The sequence below is a fragment of the Cibotium barometz genome, chromosome 11, assembly GCF_041138505.1.
Source record: "Cibotium barometz isolate CiBa-2024 chromosome 11, ASM4113850v1, whole genome shotgun sequence".
Lineage (NCBI taxonomy): Eukaryota > Viridiplantae > Streptophyta > Polypodiopsida > Cyatheales > Cibotiaceae > Cibotium > Cibotium barometz.
Genome location: NC_141056.1, coordinates 20460740 through 20483380, shown reverse-complemented (window position 1 = coordinate 20483380; position 22641 = coordinate 20460740). Strand labels below are relative to the sequence as shown.

Here is a 22641-nt window from a genome sequence, read left to right as displayed (position 1 = left end):
TCATTCCAAGAACACAATACATATCCCACAATATCACTTCTATTTCAATCAGGCTTACTTTAATTGAGAATCAATTCCTATCTATTGCAAATGATAACATACATAATTGAAGAATATACTTACAAATTTGAGAGAAAGAGAGAAGAAACCTCAATATAGTAATATCAACACTAAGTGCTTGAAACCATCTCTTACAAATGTGGATGGAGATTTGATGGAAAAAATGTAAAGAAAAGTGCATTCTATGGACTGTGTAAAAATTTGATAGAAGGTAATGGTCCGAGTTTACTTTGGCAGTTCAAGTTTACTCTCAATATATCCCCCATTAAAGACCATAAATTCTGCTCGCATGCACGTCATTACGACAATTATGTTGGTCCGAGTTTACTTTAGTTCTCGGCGACTGTGTTCCTACTGTTCACTGCCCAGTGATCGGTGTCCCTGGTCCGAGTTTACTTTAGTGACGACCATGGAGATTTGACCCACAAGACTAAATGACACATCATGAATCAGGAGGGATCTAAGGCTGAAAAGAGGCATCACAATCTTGCCTAATCTAGACCGTCGGATTCTCATTGGGCAAGTGAACTAGCGGTGAACTCAGGGTTAACTCAGGAGGAGTGAACTAGGGGTGAACTCAGGTATACCATGTGGATTTTTGGGACTTAGAAAATTTTCGAGGGGTTGAGCTCAATGCAAAAGAGGATTTGAACTTGGAACCAGCCGCCCAAGCTTTAAACATCTAACCACTATGCTATACTTTCCGGCAGGTTGTGGAGAGTGTTTTTAAATTTAAATCTTGATATTTTGCTCCCTAGTTCACTTTCTTGCTGGAAAATGTTTCCCTAGTTCACTTTCTTGTCGGAATAGGTCTCCCTAGTTCACCTCGACTTTACCCGTGAGTTCACCCTGAGTTTACCCATAGTTCACTTGAGAATCCAACAATGTTGATCAAATCCCAATCGCGACACCTCTTTCCAACCCAATCGTGACACCTCTTTCCAACCATAGATCCCTCCTGATTCATGATGTGTCACTTAGTCATGAGGAGATCCGATGGCGCACGATGCTAGATATGATCACTAACATGCTCAGCCATTGATCCCAACACTACAACCCCGTGTGACCTAGTCATGAGGGTGGCCTAAGACCAAAACATTGGCCAATTAAACACCTGGTGTGGTGATCATTTTCTACCCCCTTGACAATATCTTAGGACTACAGAGAGATGATTACCTGAATGGTCTGCTCCATTTGGCTGAGTCCCTTCTGGGAAGCCTCTGAGCTCTCTACACTGACCTTTGTCTTGCCTTTCAGCTTTCCTGTGTGATTGCCTCAACCATTGCCCTCTGGTGTGCCTTGCAGAGGCCCGTCCTTTACAGACATTATCTTCATTCCTTCATACACGGCCTGCGGACCAGCAATAGGGCTATTACTGAACGATGGGCTGGCATTATGAATCAACTGAGGAAAGGGGCTAACCTGCTGAGAGGGAAGCCCCTGTTGCAGAAGGAGGAGCTCGCTGTTTTCCCCAAAAACAGGGTTCGCGTTCCACTGAGCAATTCTGCTTTCTTGCCCTTGCCATCCTCGCTGGTCTTGTAGCAGGGTCCCAGCATGAGCTGTAGAGGCAGCCGCTTCCTGGTGAAGTGGCGCCTTTTCACAAACAGGGGGACTACCTCCATCTTGTCTACATGCATGGGATAACCAGGGTTGGTTGAGTATCTGCCCTAATCTCGCTTAGACTGTCAAATCCCTAACTCTAAGCGTTGTACGGCCCTATCCTCAGGAGAGAAGGCAGCAAGAATTTGCGAGTATTATTGATTTTGGTGCCTTATTGATCCACCATCATGGTCTATAAGTTGCATAGCATCGTGATCATCATCAGCTGGATAAACCTTACTGTGGTCCACGAAAGCTGGGTCACTCAGCTCCAAGAACAGTAGCACTCCCTTGGGTACATGCGCATGTCTTGTGTAGAAGAGAAGACTCAGGTAAAACTAAGGGTAATTGAAGACAAAATTGGGTTCATGTCCCTCTTTTCTGGAAAGGCTTTCCTAGTCCATCTCCTCGGATATGGCATGAAACAGGTACTCTGAGGCTCGTGGGAGTTTCAATGTATACCCGAGCATAATAGACCACATCTAGGTAAGGCATCCTCCTTTCTGGTTGAACTCCCTGCCAAACCTCTGGGCTAAACCTTACAGGCACTGTGTAACCACCTTCTTCCTTGATAGGGTGCTCACTCTTTGGGTATCACCATGCATTCCTTGAGGGCTTTTTGGAACATCCATTGCTCCTTCTTCTATCAAGTGCTCTTGAGCTTTATCTTCTATCCTCACAGCCTCTGCATCTGTAGCTATTTCCATGATGCTTCTTTCTCCTTTTGTAAACTGCCATTGAGCTGTGTGCTAGCTTGGGAGGACGCTACCTCTGAGCCTCTCGGCTGGAAGATGGTACAAATGGGATCCCTTGCGCTACCAAAGCTTTCTTAGGAACAAAAGTAAATAGCTGATGAATGAGGATTGGCCACTGCCTCCGTTGTGATCCTTGAAATTTGAGGTCCTTCAAGATCTAAAAGGTTTCTGGGCGTAGCCCTATTATTGTTTCTGTCAGTGTACTCAGCATACATTTTGTTCTACTAGCACTTCCCAGTACACAGAATCGGCTATTTTGTCGAACAACACACTAGCACGGGATTCCTTCACATAAGGGCCCAAATCAAAGTTCATTTTAGGTTACTTCTCCATGGCTGGCTACTTTTTTGTTCGATGTAGTGTGCAGGTGTAATGCAAGGTCTCGCATTTTCATTTAATGTCTCGTGCAAGTACAGTGCAAGGTCTCATGACATCTATCCTTTCTACCGGCCTCAGAGTCGGAAGTCGGAACCAAGTACAGATTTAAAAATGCTTTCTCACTTTCCCGAGAGTTCTAAAAAAGCTTTCCCACTTTCGTGCCAAATCATGATGGCCCTTCACTTTGCTAATTGAGAAGTGGTTATCCTGGAAGCTTGCTTGGAAGGCTAATGCCTATGGCCTAATCTGCCCCTGCCTAATTTAGACATAATCTTCCACGAGTATGAATGTCGCAAGTCTTGGATACTATGTATTGATCAACATGTTATGTCACTCTATAAGATTTAAGAAGCAAGAGTAAATGAGAACGCATAAATTATATTCAAAGGACATTATATGGGTACATAACAAGCAAGGCTTAAATTTGAAGGCTAAAGTGGGCTTCAAGCCCATTTTTGCTTCAAAAAAAAAGCCCACTTTGCAAAATAGGGTTTTAAGCGAAGACAATCCGAAGTAGATTTTATAGAGTAATAGGTTTCACTTGAAGGCCTAGGCACCTTGTAGGCCTTCATTTTGAAGTCCAAGGCATGGTTGCAAATTTCAGCCATGCATATAGGTGAATCATGATTCTATGAATCTGTGTGCTTTCTAGTTTAGAAATAAAAGTTGCAATTATGTTAAGCCTTACTTATTTTATGAACTCGTGTGTTGCAATTATGTTAAACCTTACTTATTTTATTAACTTGTGTGATTATTACTCCTAAAGGTACAAAATAGAGCTACGTTATGTCATTGAATGAAGGTCTCCATGCAAAGTAACTCGATCACTGTTCTAGGATTACACATCCAAGTCCTATCCACTAAGGTAAAAAGCATGGTCCAAAACTTGGACTTACCTGATTAGGGTTAGGAATCTAAATAATTATTTATATGGATTGAAGAGGTCAGTTAATATTAGAAAATCCCCCCCAAAAATGAAGCTAATCTTTTGAGAGTTCTAAAGTGCATTCATTTTTCATCTCTTCAAGCATTGTAGTATGTAAGCCATCCATTAGGGCAAAGCTTAGAGATCCCCCTCCCCCATGTAAACCAAAATTTATGTTTCACTTCGATAAGGAAAACAAACAGAAAGAATCAAAACACACAACAATGTACTTGAGCATGGTACATGTGTACATGTTAATGTGTCACTGGGTACTGACTAAGATCTTTGCAAATCAAAATGTTGAAAAATTGATGATTAGTTTGAAACACAAGATGCATTGGTAATAAGTCCTCTTTATCATGTCAACAACAGCGTACACCTCATACTATTAAAAGATCCACACAAGTACAACCAAAACATCTTATTGTTTTCACTACATTCATACAAAAAGCCTCTACTTATGAAGTTTGTTCGTCATGGTACGCAACACTAAGGTAATAGAGATTAGCTAGCAAGTCTTCGTTGTTCCTGTAAACACTAGGTTGCCAGCCCATTGGCTACCTTTCTTCACTTACCTAACGCTACAAATGAAAGAGGATCTTTGTTCAAAATGAACAATGATCAACTTAGAATCAACAAATAAAGAGAGCTCAAGCACCAAATCAAGTACAGAAAACTAATTGAAGATAAGCATTCAAAGCACTTTTTCCCATGCACCTTCATCAATGGCACACTTCTATGCACTTGCCTTATATGGCATGCACACCATTCAACGTATATCCCTGAGCAAACTCGAATGCATCCTTTAGTATATTCTCAAGAATGTATTATTGCCTCATCTTCCCTCTATGAACTTTTATCCATCAGTTGAATTGGTGTCAAAATGTTGGACTTATTGGTCTCTACAATGCATCCATTCATTACCATTTCTTCAAGAATGAAATGTGCTTTTTCAAGGTGAAACATTATGTCAAGCTCGCACTGCGAAAAAACAATAAAGGTTAGGGACTGCCAAAATCTCTCTCTCTCTCTCTCTCTCTCGGGTTGAAAGTAACAGAGAGATGGGTTTATCCACATGCCAGAATACCTTGCGACTCATTTCTCATGCACGCTCACAATTTCCATGGGCCAGATTAGAGTGTCCTTACATAGGCTCCAAATTGAGGCCGTAAGGGGCATGTTGCCAAGTGAAAGCATCCAGAACTACGTGAATGCAGAGCGTGCGATAAGCAAGAAACAATTGAGACTGAAGAGCACGCCATCCTTTGAAGTGGATTGTCTGTCAGTTTGGGGAAAACGAAGACAATTACTGCCGTATCAGCCCAGCCTAAAGTGCATCCAATCATCACATATCCAGGACAAAAATTTGAGGTACTTGAGCTTTTTTAAGTACTACTATACACAGGTGCCAAGGTTTGAACCTTGTAACTGCACATTGGTAGGCCAAGGTATTACCACTCTGGCTAGAGCCAGCTGACAAGGTAGTTGAGCATATTAGATACTTAGACATTAAGATCCACTGACAAGGTGGTTGAGCATATTAGATACTCAGGCGTTGAAGTCCGCTTACAATGTAGTTGAGCATATTAAATACTTGGGCTTTGAAATCTGATCAAACCATAGGTGGCATAAATGCTCACAACGCACAATTGAGGACCAGCTATTATGCCTTTAAGAAGAAATGCCATCATGCAGGTAATTACATGTGGTGGCATCTTAATCTTATTTATTTGGAGCTTTGGTCATGCAAGTCGTGCTGTATGAAGAAGTTTGGGGAGGCAACACCTCCAAGGACCATTGGAATGACATGGACATAATAAAGAAATGATTCTAAGAAGACATATGGCTGTCAAGATCAGTGGGGCATACTCCATTCTCTTGTTTCAGACTTAACCATGCCTCTCAAAATATCCACCTTCAAACGATGGGGAGATATGCAAGTGGTAGATCTACTTGCCTTAATTTGCATTATTTGCATTCAGACTGCATTATTTCAATCTCGCTCTCATTATTTGCATTCAAATTTCAGACTGCATTATTTCAATCTCGGTGCTCTGCCTCACATTCATCTTATGGTCACTTTGAACATAGTCAAAATTTGAGCAGTCATCAAATGGCCTACTCTCAGAACTATCACAAAAACCCTCCTTTCAATATCAAATTATCCAAACCAAGTTTTCAGCTCCCCCATGGACATTCATGAAACATTTTAACATACATTCAGAGGATCCATCACATGAAAGAGATAGCTGAGGCAGACAGAAACTACCATGACACTAAGGGGTCCACAGATTGGATGATGTCTCATGGACTTTCTATGGAAGCATTACGGTCTTTCCAACACACGGGACTAGAGGCAGCCAGACTAACCAAACAGGAGTCAAACACAGATATCATAGATGACTGGCAGCTCTACATAGCTTTCATCTGCATCTGGAACCAAATCCTTTCCTGATAGGGCCCCAACAGAGGTAGACACCCCCCCTCCGCACGACCTGCAGGGGGGCCCCACGCCCACAAAAATTGCAGGGTGGAGGGATAATAAGCATGACAAGATGGTTCCAGCATGCAGACAAGACAAGGTAGTTGCAGCACGCCCCCTTTCATATTTAAGTATAAGCATGACAAGGTGGTTCCAGCATGCATACAAGACAAGAGTCACATATATAAATATCAATGGGAACACAAAAAATTATAGGAAGAACAAATTTTCCCTAAAAACCCACTCACCACGTTTCCAAAATAGCGGTCCATTGTCTCTACCAAACAGTGTATGAACTCCAGTATAGCAAGTTCATTCTGCCAAAAGACACGTTAAAGATTAGCAGACCATACAAGGCAACGCTAGCTTTAGAGTTCTTTTCCATACCCATATATGTAAGAACAAATGATAGCCTTCCCAGCAGTAAAGCATACCTCGTCTCCATCAACTCCAACCAAGAAAAAAAGTGATGCATATCGTCTGTAGATGACCTTATAGTTGCGATGTTCTATGAATGAGCACTGTGCATACCCCTCAAACTTGTCAGTATGTTATGTGCCTTCCATTAACAAAGTTCTATTACATGATACAATATGGAGGAGACAGCCAACGTCAATCGCACATCTACCCATTCACTTTGAAGAAAAGAAAAATGATCAATTGTATGCAGCTACAAGATAAATCTTGTTACCTGCAAAATTGACCATTTCCTAAAATGGGTTTCAAGACCTGGCAAGAAGATGTGGATGTTAATAGCAAGAGTAAAAATATTGATCAAGGTTACCGCAGTTACGAAACCCCCACAGAAATAGGAAAGTGCAGGAACCACTAGTCTCTTCATAAATCCTTTGAACCAAGAAAGCACAAGGGAATCCCATTATAACTTGTCCACCCAAATTGTAATTTGTGAGTGAGTGTGGACAAGCCCTATTAGAACCCGTTTCCATGCCGAACCCTTTTCCAAATCCTCGGGGTTTGCCTAGCATGTTTCCATGCGAGCCTTCGCCTCCACTGTCCACCTTCTCAACCAAGGTCTTGTTTGAGCGCCAAGAAATTTGTGTACCCGATGTAGATGATACAAGGAGTCACATCATGTTGAGTGTCATGACACACCTATCTCTTGTAAGACAATGTTGCAATATATGAAGTGACCTTACCCTGTGCTTGCCAAATTGAGAAGTCATAGACTTCGTGCATCTATTTGCTTAAAACTAGCAATAGTGGCCATGGACCATTTTTAAGTTATGACCAGCTGAGTGTGAACACTACTAGCCTTTTGTATATAAGCCAATTTTGACATTCAACAACGGATAATCATTCCCCTTTCAATAGAATACTTGTGAGCTCTCCCTCTTCTCCCTACTCTCTTGCTTGCTTGTGTTTTGTTGGATCCTTGCATAGATTGATGGATGCTTGAATGGATTGGTTTAATTGTAGGCTTCTCTCTCTCTCATGAGTTTACCTAGTCCCTAGGGCACCTTTGAGTCACAGTAATGCTAGAGCAAGGCTTCCTTCTTCCTATAAGGAAGAGAAAGATTACAAGTGGGGATCACACTTACCATCAATGTAATTGAACATGGCCGACAAGTTCACTGTTAGCTGGAGTGCTCCATAGCCATGGGTGTTTCTCTGCCTAGATAGAGGCCAGAAGAAGGTTCCTACACAATGGTTCAATCTCACAAGAGGTGGATAGAAGGGCATTTGACACATTGTTCAATGTACCATCAATGCAAAATAACATTAAACACGGCCATGACCATTTAAATCAACAAAACTCAATCCACATAAGAACTCTACATACAAGCAATTATACATCTACAATGCTGAAAATAAAGATACGTGCTCAGACACCACATGGGCCGACTCCCTCCTTGGAATTCTTTATTGCCAAGGAGGATTTCAGATAGTGCAAGCTTCGGGGGAGCTTTTGTGCTGCAGATTATGTAGCTACAAAAATACTCAATGCTCCCATATACAATGATTTTCAAAAATATCCAAAACACCACGAACATCTACATGATACCACAAGCTCCAACCTTTGTCTTCTTGCCAAACCCAAAGGCTCTTCTCTTTATCCTTGTCCTTGTCACAAACACTTGTTCCAAGATCCGATTCAACCATGATATAGTCGATACAAAAGGTACCAATAGATAGCACACATACAATGATGATGTTCATGTCTCTGTGTGCACTAGCACACTGGCATGTATTGTAAGAAAACACAAAAGCAGAAGCAAGATCTTCACAATACAAAGCACTGAATTGCAGAAAGAAGTGGAGAGTAAATAATATTACTGAATGCAAATTTTGATTACAATTTGATGGTTGTCCGCCCACCTGTGTGGTCTTGGTGAGGAGCTTTGATGAGAAAACTCTAGCACATAGACACAAGGAATCTACAGTTGTGGTATCACAGCCTGGGAACCTTTTTTTTTTCCCTCTTCTAGCACCCGTATGCATTGACTGCTTGGATAGGATAGAGCACTTGATTCCAAGAGTGCAAAAGTTCGGAACAAGTGTTAGTGAAAGATTCTGAGGACAGTGGAAGAAGTGTGGGGGAGGATTTTTCACTCCTTTGGATATAGGCAAGGATGTTCTCAATGAGCTTTGCTCTCACTCTAGCACTCATCATTCTACACATGCATGTAATGGTAGGAGAGAGTCGTTTGAGTCATCGATGTAGTCGGTACCCCCTTGACTCCATACCTTACTCTAAAAAGATACACTTCCTGCTCTTGGAATCCCACTTGGTTCTGGATGATTCTAGAACATGCACGAAACAGTCACATCCAAATTGTTGGTCATGTCCACTCCCGGCTAGTTCAGGTGTGAACCCTGAACCCAGCTTACTCACGGGTGTGATTGGACACAGGTTTTTTCCCCGTGTTTGGCACACATTGGCATTGATTTCAGCAGATTTGGTGCGTAATTGCACTAGAAATTTGGGGATTTTGCAAAATTTGGCACTATTTTGCAAAAATTGACACTATTTTGCACAAATTGACACTATTTTGCAGAAATTGGCACTATTTGCAGGCATTTTAGGTATTACAGGCACATTTACGTGACATTGGGGCATTTCCCCCAATTTTTTTGGACATTACAGCATTTGATACACGTGACAATTGCTTTGGCAGATTTACAGGTGCAGATCCGGTTCAGATTAGGTCTAATTGGCTGCCTAAAAATTGGGGCTTTTCTACATTGAGCCCATTTTCGCAGCATTTGACCAATTTACCTTTGATTTTGCCATGATTTGAGCACTTGCAGCTCTTACAGGTGTCAGCTGATCGTGTTTTTCACGGTACATGTATACATTTGTGGTTTGCTGCAATATATGTATGCCATTGTGGACACTTTGACAAATTTGCATCATCGTGCAGTACACTTGCAAATTTAGGACATGCATATGTATTTCTCGTGGTAAAGGAGTTCCCTTTCAGTCCATTGATTATCCTGCTATTTAAGTCCTGCATTCTTACGGTTTTGCTGGGCATTGCCTACTCGTGGTGACTTGTGACAGATTTGCTGTGTTATCATGGCCAATAGTAATAATGACCTCTTTGGCATGCTATCTCAAGAGAACAAGCTCAATGGGGATAACTACCCTATGTGGGCTTATATGATGCATCATGTATTAGTTGCCAAGAATGTATGGCCATATGTGGATGGCACTGAGGAGCGTCCTGTTGCACCTACTCCAGCGGAAGGTGAAGTGATTCCCGCTCACCCTCCTGTAGGTCCACCTCCTCGTCGTCCTCCTACTCAACAGCAGCGTACTTGGGATCCTAGGGATCCTCAGGCCCATGCATTGATTGCTCTCTCGTGCCGCAAGCATATCATTCCACACATTTGTTCCTACACCACTGCAAAGGGTGCTTGGGATACCTTGGCGGCGTTGTATTTAGGTCACAATGGAGCTCGTGTAGCTTACCTTCGGGGCAAGCTTGAGACTAACCGCATGCTTGAAGGTGACTCTATCGATCAGTACCTTACGCATGTGAAAGACCTACAAGAGCATCTCAATAACACTGATGAGGTCTTGACAGATGGCTATCTTGTTCAGACAGTTTTGCGTAATTTGCCTGACGCTTATCAAACATTTGACACCACTCTACGGTTGTTGGCTGGCAATGCACCTAATGCGGTCACTTTTGACAACCTTGTGACTCTCTTGCTCAGTGAAGAGCAATATTGTTCCAACAGGAACAACATGATGTCTGTTGAGTCAGCAATGGCTGCTCCCTTTCGTGGGAATCGATCTGGGCCTAAACCTAGCCCATCGGAGCCTCCCAAGACAGAGTTTCCCTCTTGCATGACTTCTGGATCCTATTGCCTTTACACATGCGTATATCTGCTACCACTTCTTATGCTTATCACTAGTGCAGTTACAAAGCTATGCTTTACTCTCTTGCTGTCATTGATATGGATTACATGCAATTCAACTTGGCATTTGGATGCTTGCCTTCAGGGGGGTATTATGCGATGCCTCTTGATTTGATGCAATTGATGTCCACATGATCTTTGACATGCATTTCAGGTGATGCATTTATGTACTACTATGCTCTAGCATTAGCACTGTGACATTGGGGATTCTCCTTTTCCCCATCATATAGTGCTTGCTTTTCCCATTGGCACTGCAGTTCATCTTTGCCATCGTGATCTCTCTTGATCACTCTTATTGTGGAGCATAGTGCAGGGCAGCATTCACAGCTTTATCACCCTGCTACTACCCGTTCACACCCTGCTACTACCCGTTCATACCGTTCACTTGAGGGAGGTTTGTTGGTCATGTCCACTCCCGGCTAGTTCAAGTGTGAACCCAACTTACTCAAGGGCACTTTTTCCATGTGACTGGACACAGGTTTCTTCCGTGTGTGAACACACTTATGTGTGTTGGGCACTTAGCCCTAGGCTTTATAGTACTCACTTGTACTTTCATTCTATTATTATTGAGTACATCTTTTCCAGCACTCTCACGTTTCTCTGAGCTTGCGGTTGTGTGTGTGTGTGTGTGTGTGTGTGTGTGCAGGCTAGCTGCCCTCCTACCCAACACAAATGTCTTGAAATGCAACTAAAGGTTTCTTACCAAAATAAGCTTCTTGAGGTGTCACGCCCTTGATTGCCTGTGTAACTCCTATTAAGGATATGCACTCCATTGTTAACTGCCTCGGCCCAAAAAGAATTCCTTTCCCTTTAAGCATACTTCACGCCATCTCCACAATAGTGTGATTATTGCGCTCTGCAACACCAATTTGTGGTGAAGTATGTGCATTCATCAAATCTCTCTTGACCCCGTGCTCCTTGCAGTAGGCATTGAATTCACCACATGTGAATTCTCTTCCTCGAACTTCTTCAACCTCTTTCTTGTCTCATTCTCCACCAACCTGTGCCATATTTTGAATTTTCCAAAAGCTTCAACCTTATTCGAAGACAATACACCCACATCTTCCTATTGAAATCATCGATCAGTAACAAAAAGTAGGAAGAACCTTCAACACCTAATGGAGTGGTTGGCATTTTACCACAAAGTTCTGGATGGACAAGCTCTAAATGAGCCTTTACACGATTTTTTCGTTCTTGTGGAAATGTATGAGGATGTTGCTTGCCCATCATACAAGCTTCACATACATCTGACATCTACACACAATCCTAGTCCTTTGCATCTCTTTTAAGCCTACAAAACTCAAATGCCCAAATCTTTCATGCCATAGCTTGCTTGTCCCATCATCCGCTTGGGCTGTAAAAGCCAACAACTCATACAAGTTGTTGTGTTGGGTTCCTCTCCCTACAACATTGCCATTGACATATGTGATGAATACACCTGCTTTTCGCTTGAGTGGTTGGTTTTCAGACGCCAGTTACACTCCCGTTACAGTCTAACTCCTATCCCTAGAAGGATGGCTGGTTTATAGCTTCCATAAGGGACCAGAAACGTCTCTCACACACATAGTGTATGCTTTTATTGAGATCAAGAAAAAACTTGACCACTCCCACTATGGCAAATTCTAACGATAAGAGAGAACACCGAACTCCTAAAGAAACTATTTCTTCCATAGCAACTGCATCAAGAAGCTAGGTTACCAGTGGTGATACAAACGCCATGTTCCAAGAATTTATGCGCATCATAGCGCAACAAGGGGCATAGATGCGGATGTGCACAGCTTCTATACAGGCCTTGAAGAAATGGATACCTCTTCAAGATACCTCGACACCCATCCCCCTCCCCTCCCCATCCAACCATCACCGAGATCCCTTCCCAAATACCTCCTTCGGCTATCTCCCTTGTGGAGTTAACACAGCAATCCCGTGCGCTACGTACGAGAGGTAGAGCTTCAAACACGGGCGGCAACTCGTGCTACCGCATAGGAGGAACAACGACAACAAGTGGAGCACAAGCGATACCTTGCAACTCTTGTCGTGCAAGAACGGTGCCAGCCACTTCTTTGACTCACCTTCATGAAAGGGTGAATTTTAGTAAGTATAACCGTAAACCCGACCCCACAACTTTGTACTCCTGGATTCATTATTTTGAAGCCTATTTTGCTGCTCGTAGGAAGTCATATATAGAGAAGGTTGTGTTAGCTAGTTGCTACAAAGAAGGGGAAGCTATCTCTTGGTGGACACATTGGCCTAGGCAAATTCTAATTATGTGTCACAGACCTCAAGAAGTGGTTACTACCGCCTCACTATCTTGAGCGGCTCAAGGATGAGTATCGGGGATTGCACAGAACGCGCAACCACTCACTCACCTGACTTTACAGTTGCAAAAATCAAATGAGGACAAAAGAGGTCAATTCCTCTACGGTTTAGACACGCAAATCCAATGGGATGAAACTTTTGATCAGGCACTTTCGCTTGCGCAAAGTGCCGAGATGAAATACAACAATGGAAAACCAAAGACCTCCCAACCCGGAGTAGCCAAGGCAGCCACAGCCAATGGCAAGAGCTAGAATTAGTGAAGACCCCTGCACATACCACACCCCGGTCTTAACAAGTTCTGTGGTGAGACAACCTCCCACACCGCCAAAGTTGTCACTAGTCCTCCAACTCCCACGTCTACGATTGGCGCCATTCTCGGTCGAGAGCTTGAAGATAAGCAAAAGGGCAACCATGAGCAAGAGTATGAGAAAAATGAGTTGCTCAAGGCATTGGGCTACATAGGTGGCCAGAGAGTCGTTGTCCTGTTTGACAGTAGCAGTACAAAGGACGTGATCACGAAATAGGCCGGTCGGCAAGCTCATTTCCTGTTGACCTCAGTAGATAAGCAAGTGGAGGAATTTAGCACACACATGACAGCAAGCATCAAGTTTAAAGCTTGTCATACTAAATTAGTCATCCAGGGCACAAAATTTATGCAAGATTTCATGGTTGCCCCTCTTTTAGATGCAAACATTATCTTAGGGATCCAATAGTTTCAGAAGTTTACTCCAAACGTTGACTGGGAACAGCATACGTTCCGGATTACCCAAAATGTGTCAAAGGCTCCCATGATCATTAAATGTCAGCCAGGGATACCTAACTTTCGAGTCATTAGCCATATCCAAGCTAAACGAGAGATTCAAAAAGGTGCATAGTGAGCAGTGATCTATGTTCGTACCACCCAGCCACCAGTTACTAGTGCTTCCGAGAAGTACAAGGCCCTACATGACCGGTTCTGGAAGATCTTTCTTCGGCACAACCTTCCTCCTAAGCTCCCCACATTTAGACCAAAAGACCACAAAATTGTACTCCTCCCAAGTTCCAAACCCCAAGCAAGTTTCCATATCGCCTTAGCAAGCCCATGGAAACGAAGTTGAACCATCAACTCCACAAGTTGTTGCAATCTGGTTTCGTACGCTCTAGTGTGTCTCCATTCGCAGCCCGATCCTTTTTGTTAAAAAGAAGGATGGATCCTCCCGACTTTGCGTACATTATCGAACTCTCAACAAGCTGACGGTCAAAAGCAAGTTCCCAATGCCTCAAGTTGATTATGAATTAGAGAGGCTAAATGGAGCTAAGGTGTTTTCGAAGATTGAAATTTGACCTAAAGAGTGGGTACCATTAGGTATGAATTGTGGACGGGGACATCCAAACTGAACAGACCCACTATGAGTTTGTGCTCATGCCCTTTGGTCTGACAAACCCCCCAGCTACATTTTTCTTCTTCTTCTTCTTCTTCTTCTTCTTCTTCTTCTCTCTCTCTCTCTCTCTCTCTCTCTCTCTCTCTCTCTCTCTCTCTCTCTCTCTCTCTCTCTCTCTCTCTCACCTTTGCTACATTGTGCAATCGTCATGAACCATGGTGTTGGATATTCCTTATCAAAGTATAATCCTGTTTGTAAGCTTCCACATGTTACATAACAGCCCCAAATTGTTAACTTTGACCTCTAGGAAGTCCTGTGTGAACAGTCTCATACACGCGCACTTTTTACCCTGTGCTCGTAGAGATTTTTTCCCGTGTGAACACACTCTAGTGTGTTGGGCATGTTAGCCCTAGGACTACAAGTACCTTCTACTCCATTCATTTCTTATCATTGTACTGAGTACTTCCAGCTATCACATCTCGTCTCTCTCGCTCTCTGAGTTCAATACGACTATGTGTGACTGTGTGTGTGTGCAGAGCATCTACTCCCTCATCCAACATTGGTATCAGAGCGATGTATGAGAGCCTGGTTTCAAAGCTTGGTTTCAGAGCCAATAGCTCCACACCATTATCCTCTAAAGTGGCGAAGCACATGTTACAATGGTATCATTACTTTACACCGCCGTACATCCTAGGTAAGCTCTCGCCCATTTCACAGATCTAGGATTTCTACCTCCTCCTATACATTGTTGGTGTCATTAGTTTTCGCCGCCGTACATCCTAGGTATGCTCTCGCATCTCGCACTTACACAGTTTTAGGGTTTCTACCTCCTTTTGTACATTGGTGTCATTCATTTATGTTGCCGTACATTATGGGCATGCCCTCACACTACACTCAACTCAAGTAAGAAGCTTTCGGCAGCAGACATCCATGTCCGCTAATTTCTAATGTTGCTGCTGTTTTAGTACCAGCTTTCAACTTTCAATATTGGACTTTTGTGTCCATCGGTTTTTCTTGGTCAACCATTCAACTACGTCGGTCGATTTTGCCCGGTCAGTCACTCACCGTTTGACTTTCAACTTTCAGCATCGGACTTCTGTGTCCGTTGGTTTTGCTTGGTCAGCCACTCAGTTGCATCCACGGGTTGTGCCCAGTCAGCCATTCAGCCTTCGGCTTTTAGCTTATTGCATCGGACTTCTGTGTCCGTCAGCTTTTCGCATTCAACCATTTGGCTTCAGGCTTTTCCATGCAGGAGAGAGAGCTTTGAGTTATGTGCCTACAGAGGCTGATGGGTAGATAGGTTTACCAAGCTTTCCGCAAAGCTTTAAACTTATTACCTCTACCAGGGTAGTCTGTACACGTTCACACCATTCACTTCAAGGGTATTTGTTAGCCTTTGGCCTCCGAGAAGTCCTGGTGTTAACAGTCTTATACACGGGCACTTTTTACCCTGTGCTGGTAGGGGTTTTTTCTCCTGTGAACACACTCTAGTGTGTTGGGCACGTCAGCCCTAGAGGCTAGGACTACAAGTACCTTGTACTCCATTCATTTGTTATCATTGTATCGAGTACTTCCAGCTATCACATCTCGTCTCTCTTGATCTCTGAGCTCGATACGACTGTGTGACTGTGTGACTGTGTGCAGAGCATCTACTCCCTCATCCAACAAAATTTACCCAAATTTATGGCTGCTCCTTAAGTTTTGCCCCAAACTCATGGTTACCCCTTAGATTTTGCATCAAATTCACATTTTCCCCAAATTTACATTTCCTTTACTTTTGCTTCAAATTTATGGGCTTCTTCAAATTTTCATCCCAAAAATGTCGGTTTTCCCTCTCTATTTTGCCCTAAATTTTAAATTTTTCCAAATGTATGATTTCCATCTTAAAATTGCCTTGACTTTCTAGCTTCCCCTTGATTTGCCCAAAATGTATCGCTTCTCCCAAATCTGCTCCAAATTTATGAGTTACAATAAATATACACCCTAAAATGATGGGTTTTTTTTTAATCTCCCCACTATTTTACCAAAATTTAGAATTACCCGAAGAACCGAAGTTTCAACATAAATATAACTCAAAACGCGTTTCAATCGAAACGTTAATAAACCTACTAAAACGTGTTTCAGTGCCCATGGCCACTATGCCATAGGCAAAGAAGGGATACAGCAAGTATAGTTTAGAGTGGATTGGACCTTTTCCTTTATTGAAATTACAGTCTGTATGGACGCCATGCAACTAAGGGCAACTGCAATGCAAGTGGGGAAGAGTGTGACACACCTACAGGTAGTCAGGACCCACCTCGACAACCTAGACAGGCCAATCAGAAACTAGGACAGCCCAAGAATGCAAACAACCAGCCCAAAGGCAAGTGACCAGCATTAGGGACAATCGACCAGCACTCAAGAACTGTTGAGCAGCATCTGGGCAGTCGGGCAGGGCCATGGGCACTAGTCAAGTAACATAAATGAGTTAAGTTTGAACATCATCTGTAGCGGTCATGGGCAGGCCTACAACATGACGACAGGACAACCAAGTCCTTGCCCCCTTACATTAACAGGCTTTATCCATCTCATTCTCTTTGAAGCAAAACAATCACAGACCACTATCTACAAGGCTGAGCAAAGAGGAAAATGATCTACAGCAAGGGACTCGGCAAACTCCACAGCACTGAGCACTGCCACAGCACTGAGCACTGGCAGTCGATAAGCTGAGATCAAGAGATCCATTTGGTGTTATCTTTTTGGACATGAGAATTCAGTGGTATCACATTTTCTTGTATATAATATACAATAGGATTAGGGAACTCTTGTAGGATTTTCAGTACACATGCGATTATGGACGCTATGGGGGATGGAAGATTGCCATGATGTATAGAGAGAGAAAGAGAGTGAGAGAGTTAAAATAAATTCAGAAATTTGCACGACTCAATAATTTGTTATGATTGATGATTAATCCTTGTATCAAGTACATGCTTTTATAGGCTAGAAGGCCTTACCTTTGATACATCACCTGTAAGGGGGCAATGACACACAGCTAGGCCAATGACATCACTACTTATAGCATTCACACAAAACGGCTATAAAAGGTTGTTCACACACACATACTAACTTACTCACGTAAGTGAGGGTTCACACACATACAAGGGTTGTTCATACACAGACACAAACAAAGGTACACGTATACAATGGATACACAGCAAGAGACTCTAAAATACCCAACAAACCCTCATTCTAAATCAAGGTAGTGTCTTATGAAGTGGCCTTCATAATAAAACCGGCCTCGATCTTCAGACAAAACCAAAGGGCGGTGCAAAAACAAACTTGCACACAAAACACTTCAACACCTTTGAGGTACAAGAAAAGGAAAACAAACAGGGGGAGCTAGAGTGCTCCTCCAAACAGTACACTGACACCGATTGGCCCCAAAACGCAGTGGCACCCCTTGCAGTATTTCTTTAATTGATTGTAAGAGCTTTGATTACAATAAGGCTGGAAACTCAGCCGTCACAGTAGAACTCATGAAACCTGTAAAGACCCTGCATCATGGCTTCATATCCACTCGGCATCCACAAACAAGTCCAGCCATTGTTCACATCAAAAGACTCACACATTGAGTCCTGCATACAGAAGCTTTCTCCCATGATCAGGGCTGCCACAACCATCCATAGCCTCTCACCCTATGAACAGCATCACACCCTGACACATCCAGTGCTTCTACATCACAACACAGACTCCCAAACTGTCTCCCAAAAGAGAACTCGCATCACAGCACAGCATACCATACAGTCGACACACCTGTACCAACCCTCTCTACCTTCCAAGGGTACTATCCATCTCTGTCATGGATTCCCTATCCCCTGACCAATCAATAGCAAGGTTGTACCAAACATGTGTCCACTCTTGTATCTTATGCCTGCATGTGACCTATCTCCTGGAGAAACCCAAAAACATGTTTCCTCGAGAAACCTACGACCTGTTTCCACATGAAAGGCATACATCTAGTTACTTGTTCCCTCATGAAACATCTAGAAACATAGTGATGCCCATAACTGTAGGTCCCTCTGTTCCTTTCTAGCAGGAAGAAAACAATCTGCTCCATGAGCACGCAGCCATGCGAGCTTGCATCACTCCCATGCCAAGAAACATTTTCAATTAACCTATACTTGCAGCCGGAAACCCAAGCACATAGCTGAATTTGCAGCCAAGCAAAACAGCCCTTAAACAGTCTCAGAACATCCCTGTTGCAAGGAGGATCAGCACACTTGGGCACCTCTGTCCAACAGCCACTTATGAGTGAAAGGAGCTGTACACTACAGTCCAAGTTTGACTTCAAAAAGCTGTGTGTACCTCTACAGTCCTGGCCGCCTGAGAGTCCAGGGAAACCAGCCCCTCCTTTCTGCAAAAACACGGCGTCCTCCAAAAAACACACACCTGGCTGCCTGTGTGTCTAGAGAAACCAGCCTGTAAGCTGCAGCCTGACTCTGTGCAAAAGAGCATGTGTTTCAGCCCTGTGCGCCTGCAGTCCAGCCAGCTGGCATCTTGCCAAAAGCACAAGAGAAGGAGATTCAGTAGGCGTCTGTATACACTGCAGCGCAGCAGCCAACCAGCCCTCCAAAAGCCAAAGAGAGAGAGATTTAACAAGCGCCTGGCATACTGTTCTCTGTAGCGCAGCAGCCAGCCCGTGAACTCTTCCCAAAACGCAGGCGTGGAATGATATTCAGCTGCGCCTCTCCATGATTCAAAGCAGCCCGCTAGTAACTCCTTCCAAAAAGCAAGAGAGAGAAATAGGCGCATCCTCCAAGAGTAGAGTAGCCTCCCCAAAATAGCCTTTTGGGCCACCAAAGGTTATAAAACCTTTAAAATCTCTTTGCCCCCTTCACACTTGGGGTTGTCCACACATGGGTTTCCTTTTCAACTCCAAACTGATGCCATTCACACTGTCCACCATGTCCCCGTGCCCACCTGCATATTGTCCAGAGAAAAACACAAAGTCGTGACACTATGCTTCATATTTATGGTGATTCAGGCCCTTGACCGCAACATGTGATACAAAAGAACACAGTGTGCCAACACCTGTACTCTCATGACAAGCCTAATATGGGGCGGGCTTGACCACACTCTTCTTCTTCTTCTTCTTCTTCTTCTTCTTCTTCTTCTTCTTCTTCAGCAGCAACAAGGTTGGCATGATTCTTATCATGTTCTTTTATCGGCTTTTTGAAGCACCCGTCTTCCGTGCATCCTAGTTTTCTACAAAATCTGCATTTGACAACGTTTCCTTTTCCCCTAGGTGGATTTATATCCCTAGAGAAGAAACCCTTATCCAGATCAAAAGCAGAGTCAACCCAGTCTTGAAGTTTGCGGTCTTCATTGAGAAGTATTGCTACAATATCCTCGTAGCGCATAGTACGCAATACTCAAAGTGTAGACAAGACCCCTTTATATTTGGTAATTTCTTCAAGACTTGAAAACAAGACTGCCTTCTTATTATCTTCATCTACTTGTGCTCACAAGGCAGTCAATTGTTGCAAACGTGACCCTATGATGCTTAAGTGCTCTTGAAATGTATGAGATTCTTTCATTTTAAGGCCGTAATACTTTTGCTTGAGAAATACTTTAGAGTTACTTATTTTGTTGCCGAACAAATTCTCAAGCTTTGTTCATACCTCATTTGTTGTTTTGTCAAAAATCAATCTCATGTACGAGGTTGTCACCTAATCCCAATCCTATGTATGCCATGGCTTTGTCATTTTTGTCTGTCTAGGCTACCACTGCAAGCTCCATAAGTGCACCTTCAAGCTTCGTCTCATCACCCTTGACGATCTTCACTTGCATCAAGAGCAGCTTGATTTTGGTCTGCCACGTTGGAAAGTTAGCACTGGAGAACTTGTCGAAGGAGGTGCTACTTCTATTGAGATCCATGCCTCATGACAACTCTAAATACGGCAAATATGCTGAGTAGTAGCAACAAGTAGATAAGCTAGAGGATGTCTAGGTAGTATAGAAGCATCAGAAGCTTGTGTGACAGGCCTCCCGTAGTGAGCAAGCAGAGCAGGTACGCAGAGGAGGATCAGATAGAGAGGATGAAGGCAATAGTAGCACACACTATGCACACGGCAGCAAGGTCGAGAACCACCACAATGCCTGGAGGAGCCATGAAGGAGAGGGCCTCAAAGAGGAGTGGGAGGTTGCTCAACAACGCGCAGTCATGCAAGCAGCGGAAGAGGCTCAGCAGTGTTGGTCTGACAGCGTTTGCTCGGCGATGTAGGAGGAGGAGAACGCCGACGATGCACACTAGAGGTGCCCACATTGGTTGGCACAGTGGAGCGAGCTAAGAGGACGGCGATGACGACTGGTATAGTATCGAGGCAGTGCCACACAGTCAAATCTGATTCAGTCAACTACTAGCATCGAAGCTGGGAGTGAATAGTAGGTCACAAGGTGGCGATTTGACATCTTCATTCTCAGCCACATCTTGTACTTGAATTTCAGTTGTATTACTTCTTGTACATAATACAAAGTAGTAGTTTAGGACTCCTGTGTGTTGTATGTGTGATTTTGCCGCACTCTTCTTTCTATCTCTAGAAAACCCGAGCACATTGGCACAAGTGTTCTACACATTACACCTACGCCGCCTCCTCGTCCAGTGGTCAGTCCACTGCTAGCTCTGCCAGGTGCTCGTCACTTGAATAGTGTCACCATTTGGCTCCCTGAACAACAAAGTATCCTCAAATAAATGCAAAGATAGATTCTCACTAGATCTTTCTATGTATTTGGACACCAATTTGACTAGTGAATCACCCTCGGGATGTCCAGTATTTGGGCTTTGCTGATATGATCAATAGTCCTATGACATGGACTGATATTTCCAAAGGGATGAGAGCTTTGCTAATATGATCAGTAGCACGTCTCGCAGTGCTAGTGTGACTAGTAGGCTTGGAGGTGTGACCAGTATGACTGGGAACACTGGAGCTCGAGGTCATCTAGTATGACTAGACCCCTAAGTGAGATACATGGCTTGAGAACGGGGGATTTCCAATGTATATTTGTATATGCACTTCATTTATGTATGTGCGAGGATAAAAGATGTATTAGATGCAAAACTTGTTTTCGTGTCCTGCATGCTTGCTTATGTCCGGTCTCGTAGCGATGTGGATGCCCAGAACTACTAGCTACAAGACTATGTGGATGCCTTTGCTTGTTGATTTGTGATTGGCTTTTTGCAGGCACCAAAACTGGCTGTCGAAAGGCTCAAAAAATCATGATTAAAGCTTAGTTATATTTTATAAGGTCCATGGAGTGTTCACACCCACATTAAAAATGGGTGTGAACACCCCAATGGGCACCCAAACCTCAAAAAATTTATTTAAGAGAAAGGCTTTAGTTATTAAAGGAACCCAATATGGTTTGCATGGGGTCTAGTTACATTTAATATAACATTATGGTATAGCATGGTTGGCCACGTGTGTAGCTTGCCCTCTTCTCAAGCAAGATGGTCGACGTGGGGGCGGAAGAGCATGGCTGGGTGGCTGGCGTTGGAGTCGGGCTTGCTATCTGCCAGACTTCCTCACGCTCACCAACGGGCTGAAGCGACCAGAAGCATTCGATGCTGACCACAGAGGATATTGAGGAGATCCGCCAGTGTCCGATGCGGCGCATATTATGAGATGGAGGCACCTCCATAGTGTACCCCTCCGTCCCACATGATATTGTATCCTCTCACTATATTCCACTCACCTCCATAGCGTACCCCCCCTCGCTATATTCCAGTTCCAGTTTCATTTTCTAGGTGCCAGTAGTATCATCTTTATTTTTCATTTTTGGGTTTTTTTATCCAGACATTGTATCAGATCCACCATGATGTAACTTTTGGTCTCATAGGTCATTATGGCCTTTTGAAGACGTTAATATAACATTTCATTTCATTTCATTTCTCTCTCTCTTCCACATGCAAGTAGATTGAAGCGTTCGATGCCATCTCTCACAAAAGAAGATTTTTTCTCTCTCTCTCGGGTGGACTGAAGCAAAGGCGATTCCCTCTTTTTCCCTTGGGAGTGAAAACAGAATTTTCTCTCTCCCTCATGGGATTCATGAAGGCTCTCAGTTTCTCTCTCTATCATGCAGGACTGATGAAGAGCTTTGTCTCTCTTTCTCGGACAGGACTGAACAAGGGATTCTCTCTCTCCCTCTCTCTCTCTCTCTCAGGACTGAACCAGGGAAAAGTTGTCGGAATGCACGACAGAAAATGAGACAACTACTGTGAGAAAGAAAACGCAGAAGTGTAGAGAGAGAAGCTGTATAAACTCTGCTATTATAATATACACAAGATCCAATACAAAAATGAGTGTGGGGGCAAGGTACCCTATGGTACTGGTCGGCCAGCCC

General features: G+C 43.4%; 1 protein-coding gene across 1 annotated transcript in view; it reads right to left on the bottom strand.

Moving 5' to 3' along the window:
* Window positions 1-4029: 4029 nt before the first annotated feature.
* Window positions 4030-22641, bottom strand: part of LOC147633879 (SNARE-like superfamily protein) — a 33904-nt gene continuing 15292 nt past the window's right edge. The window contains exons 2-4 of the mRNA XM_086804934.1: window positions 6634-6720; window positions 6448-6516; window positions 4030-4698 (exon numbers count right to left, since the gene is read on the bottom strand). Of these exons, the coding sequence (XP_086661060.1) occupies window positions 4564-4698; window positions 6448-6516; window positions 6634-6720 (291 nt within the window). The 3' untranslated portion in view covers window positions 4030-4563. The remainder of the gene's footprint in view (window positions 4699-6447; window positions 6517-6633; window positions 6721-22641) is intronic.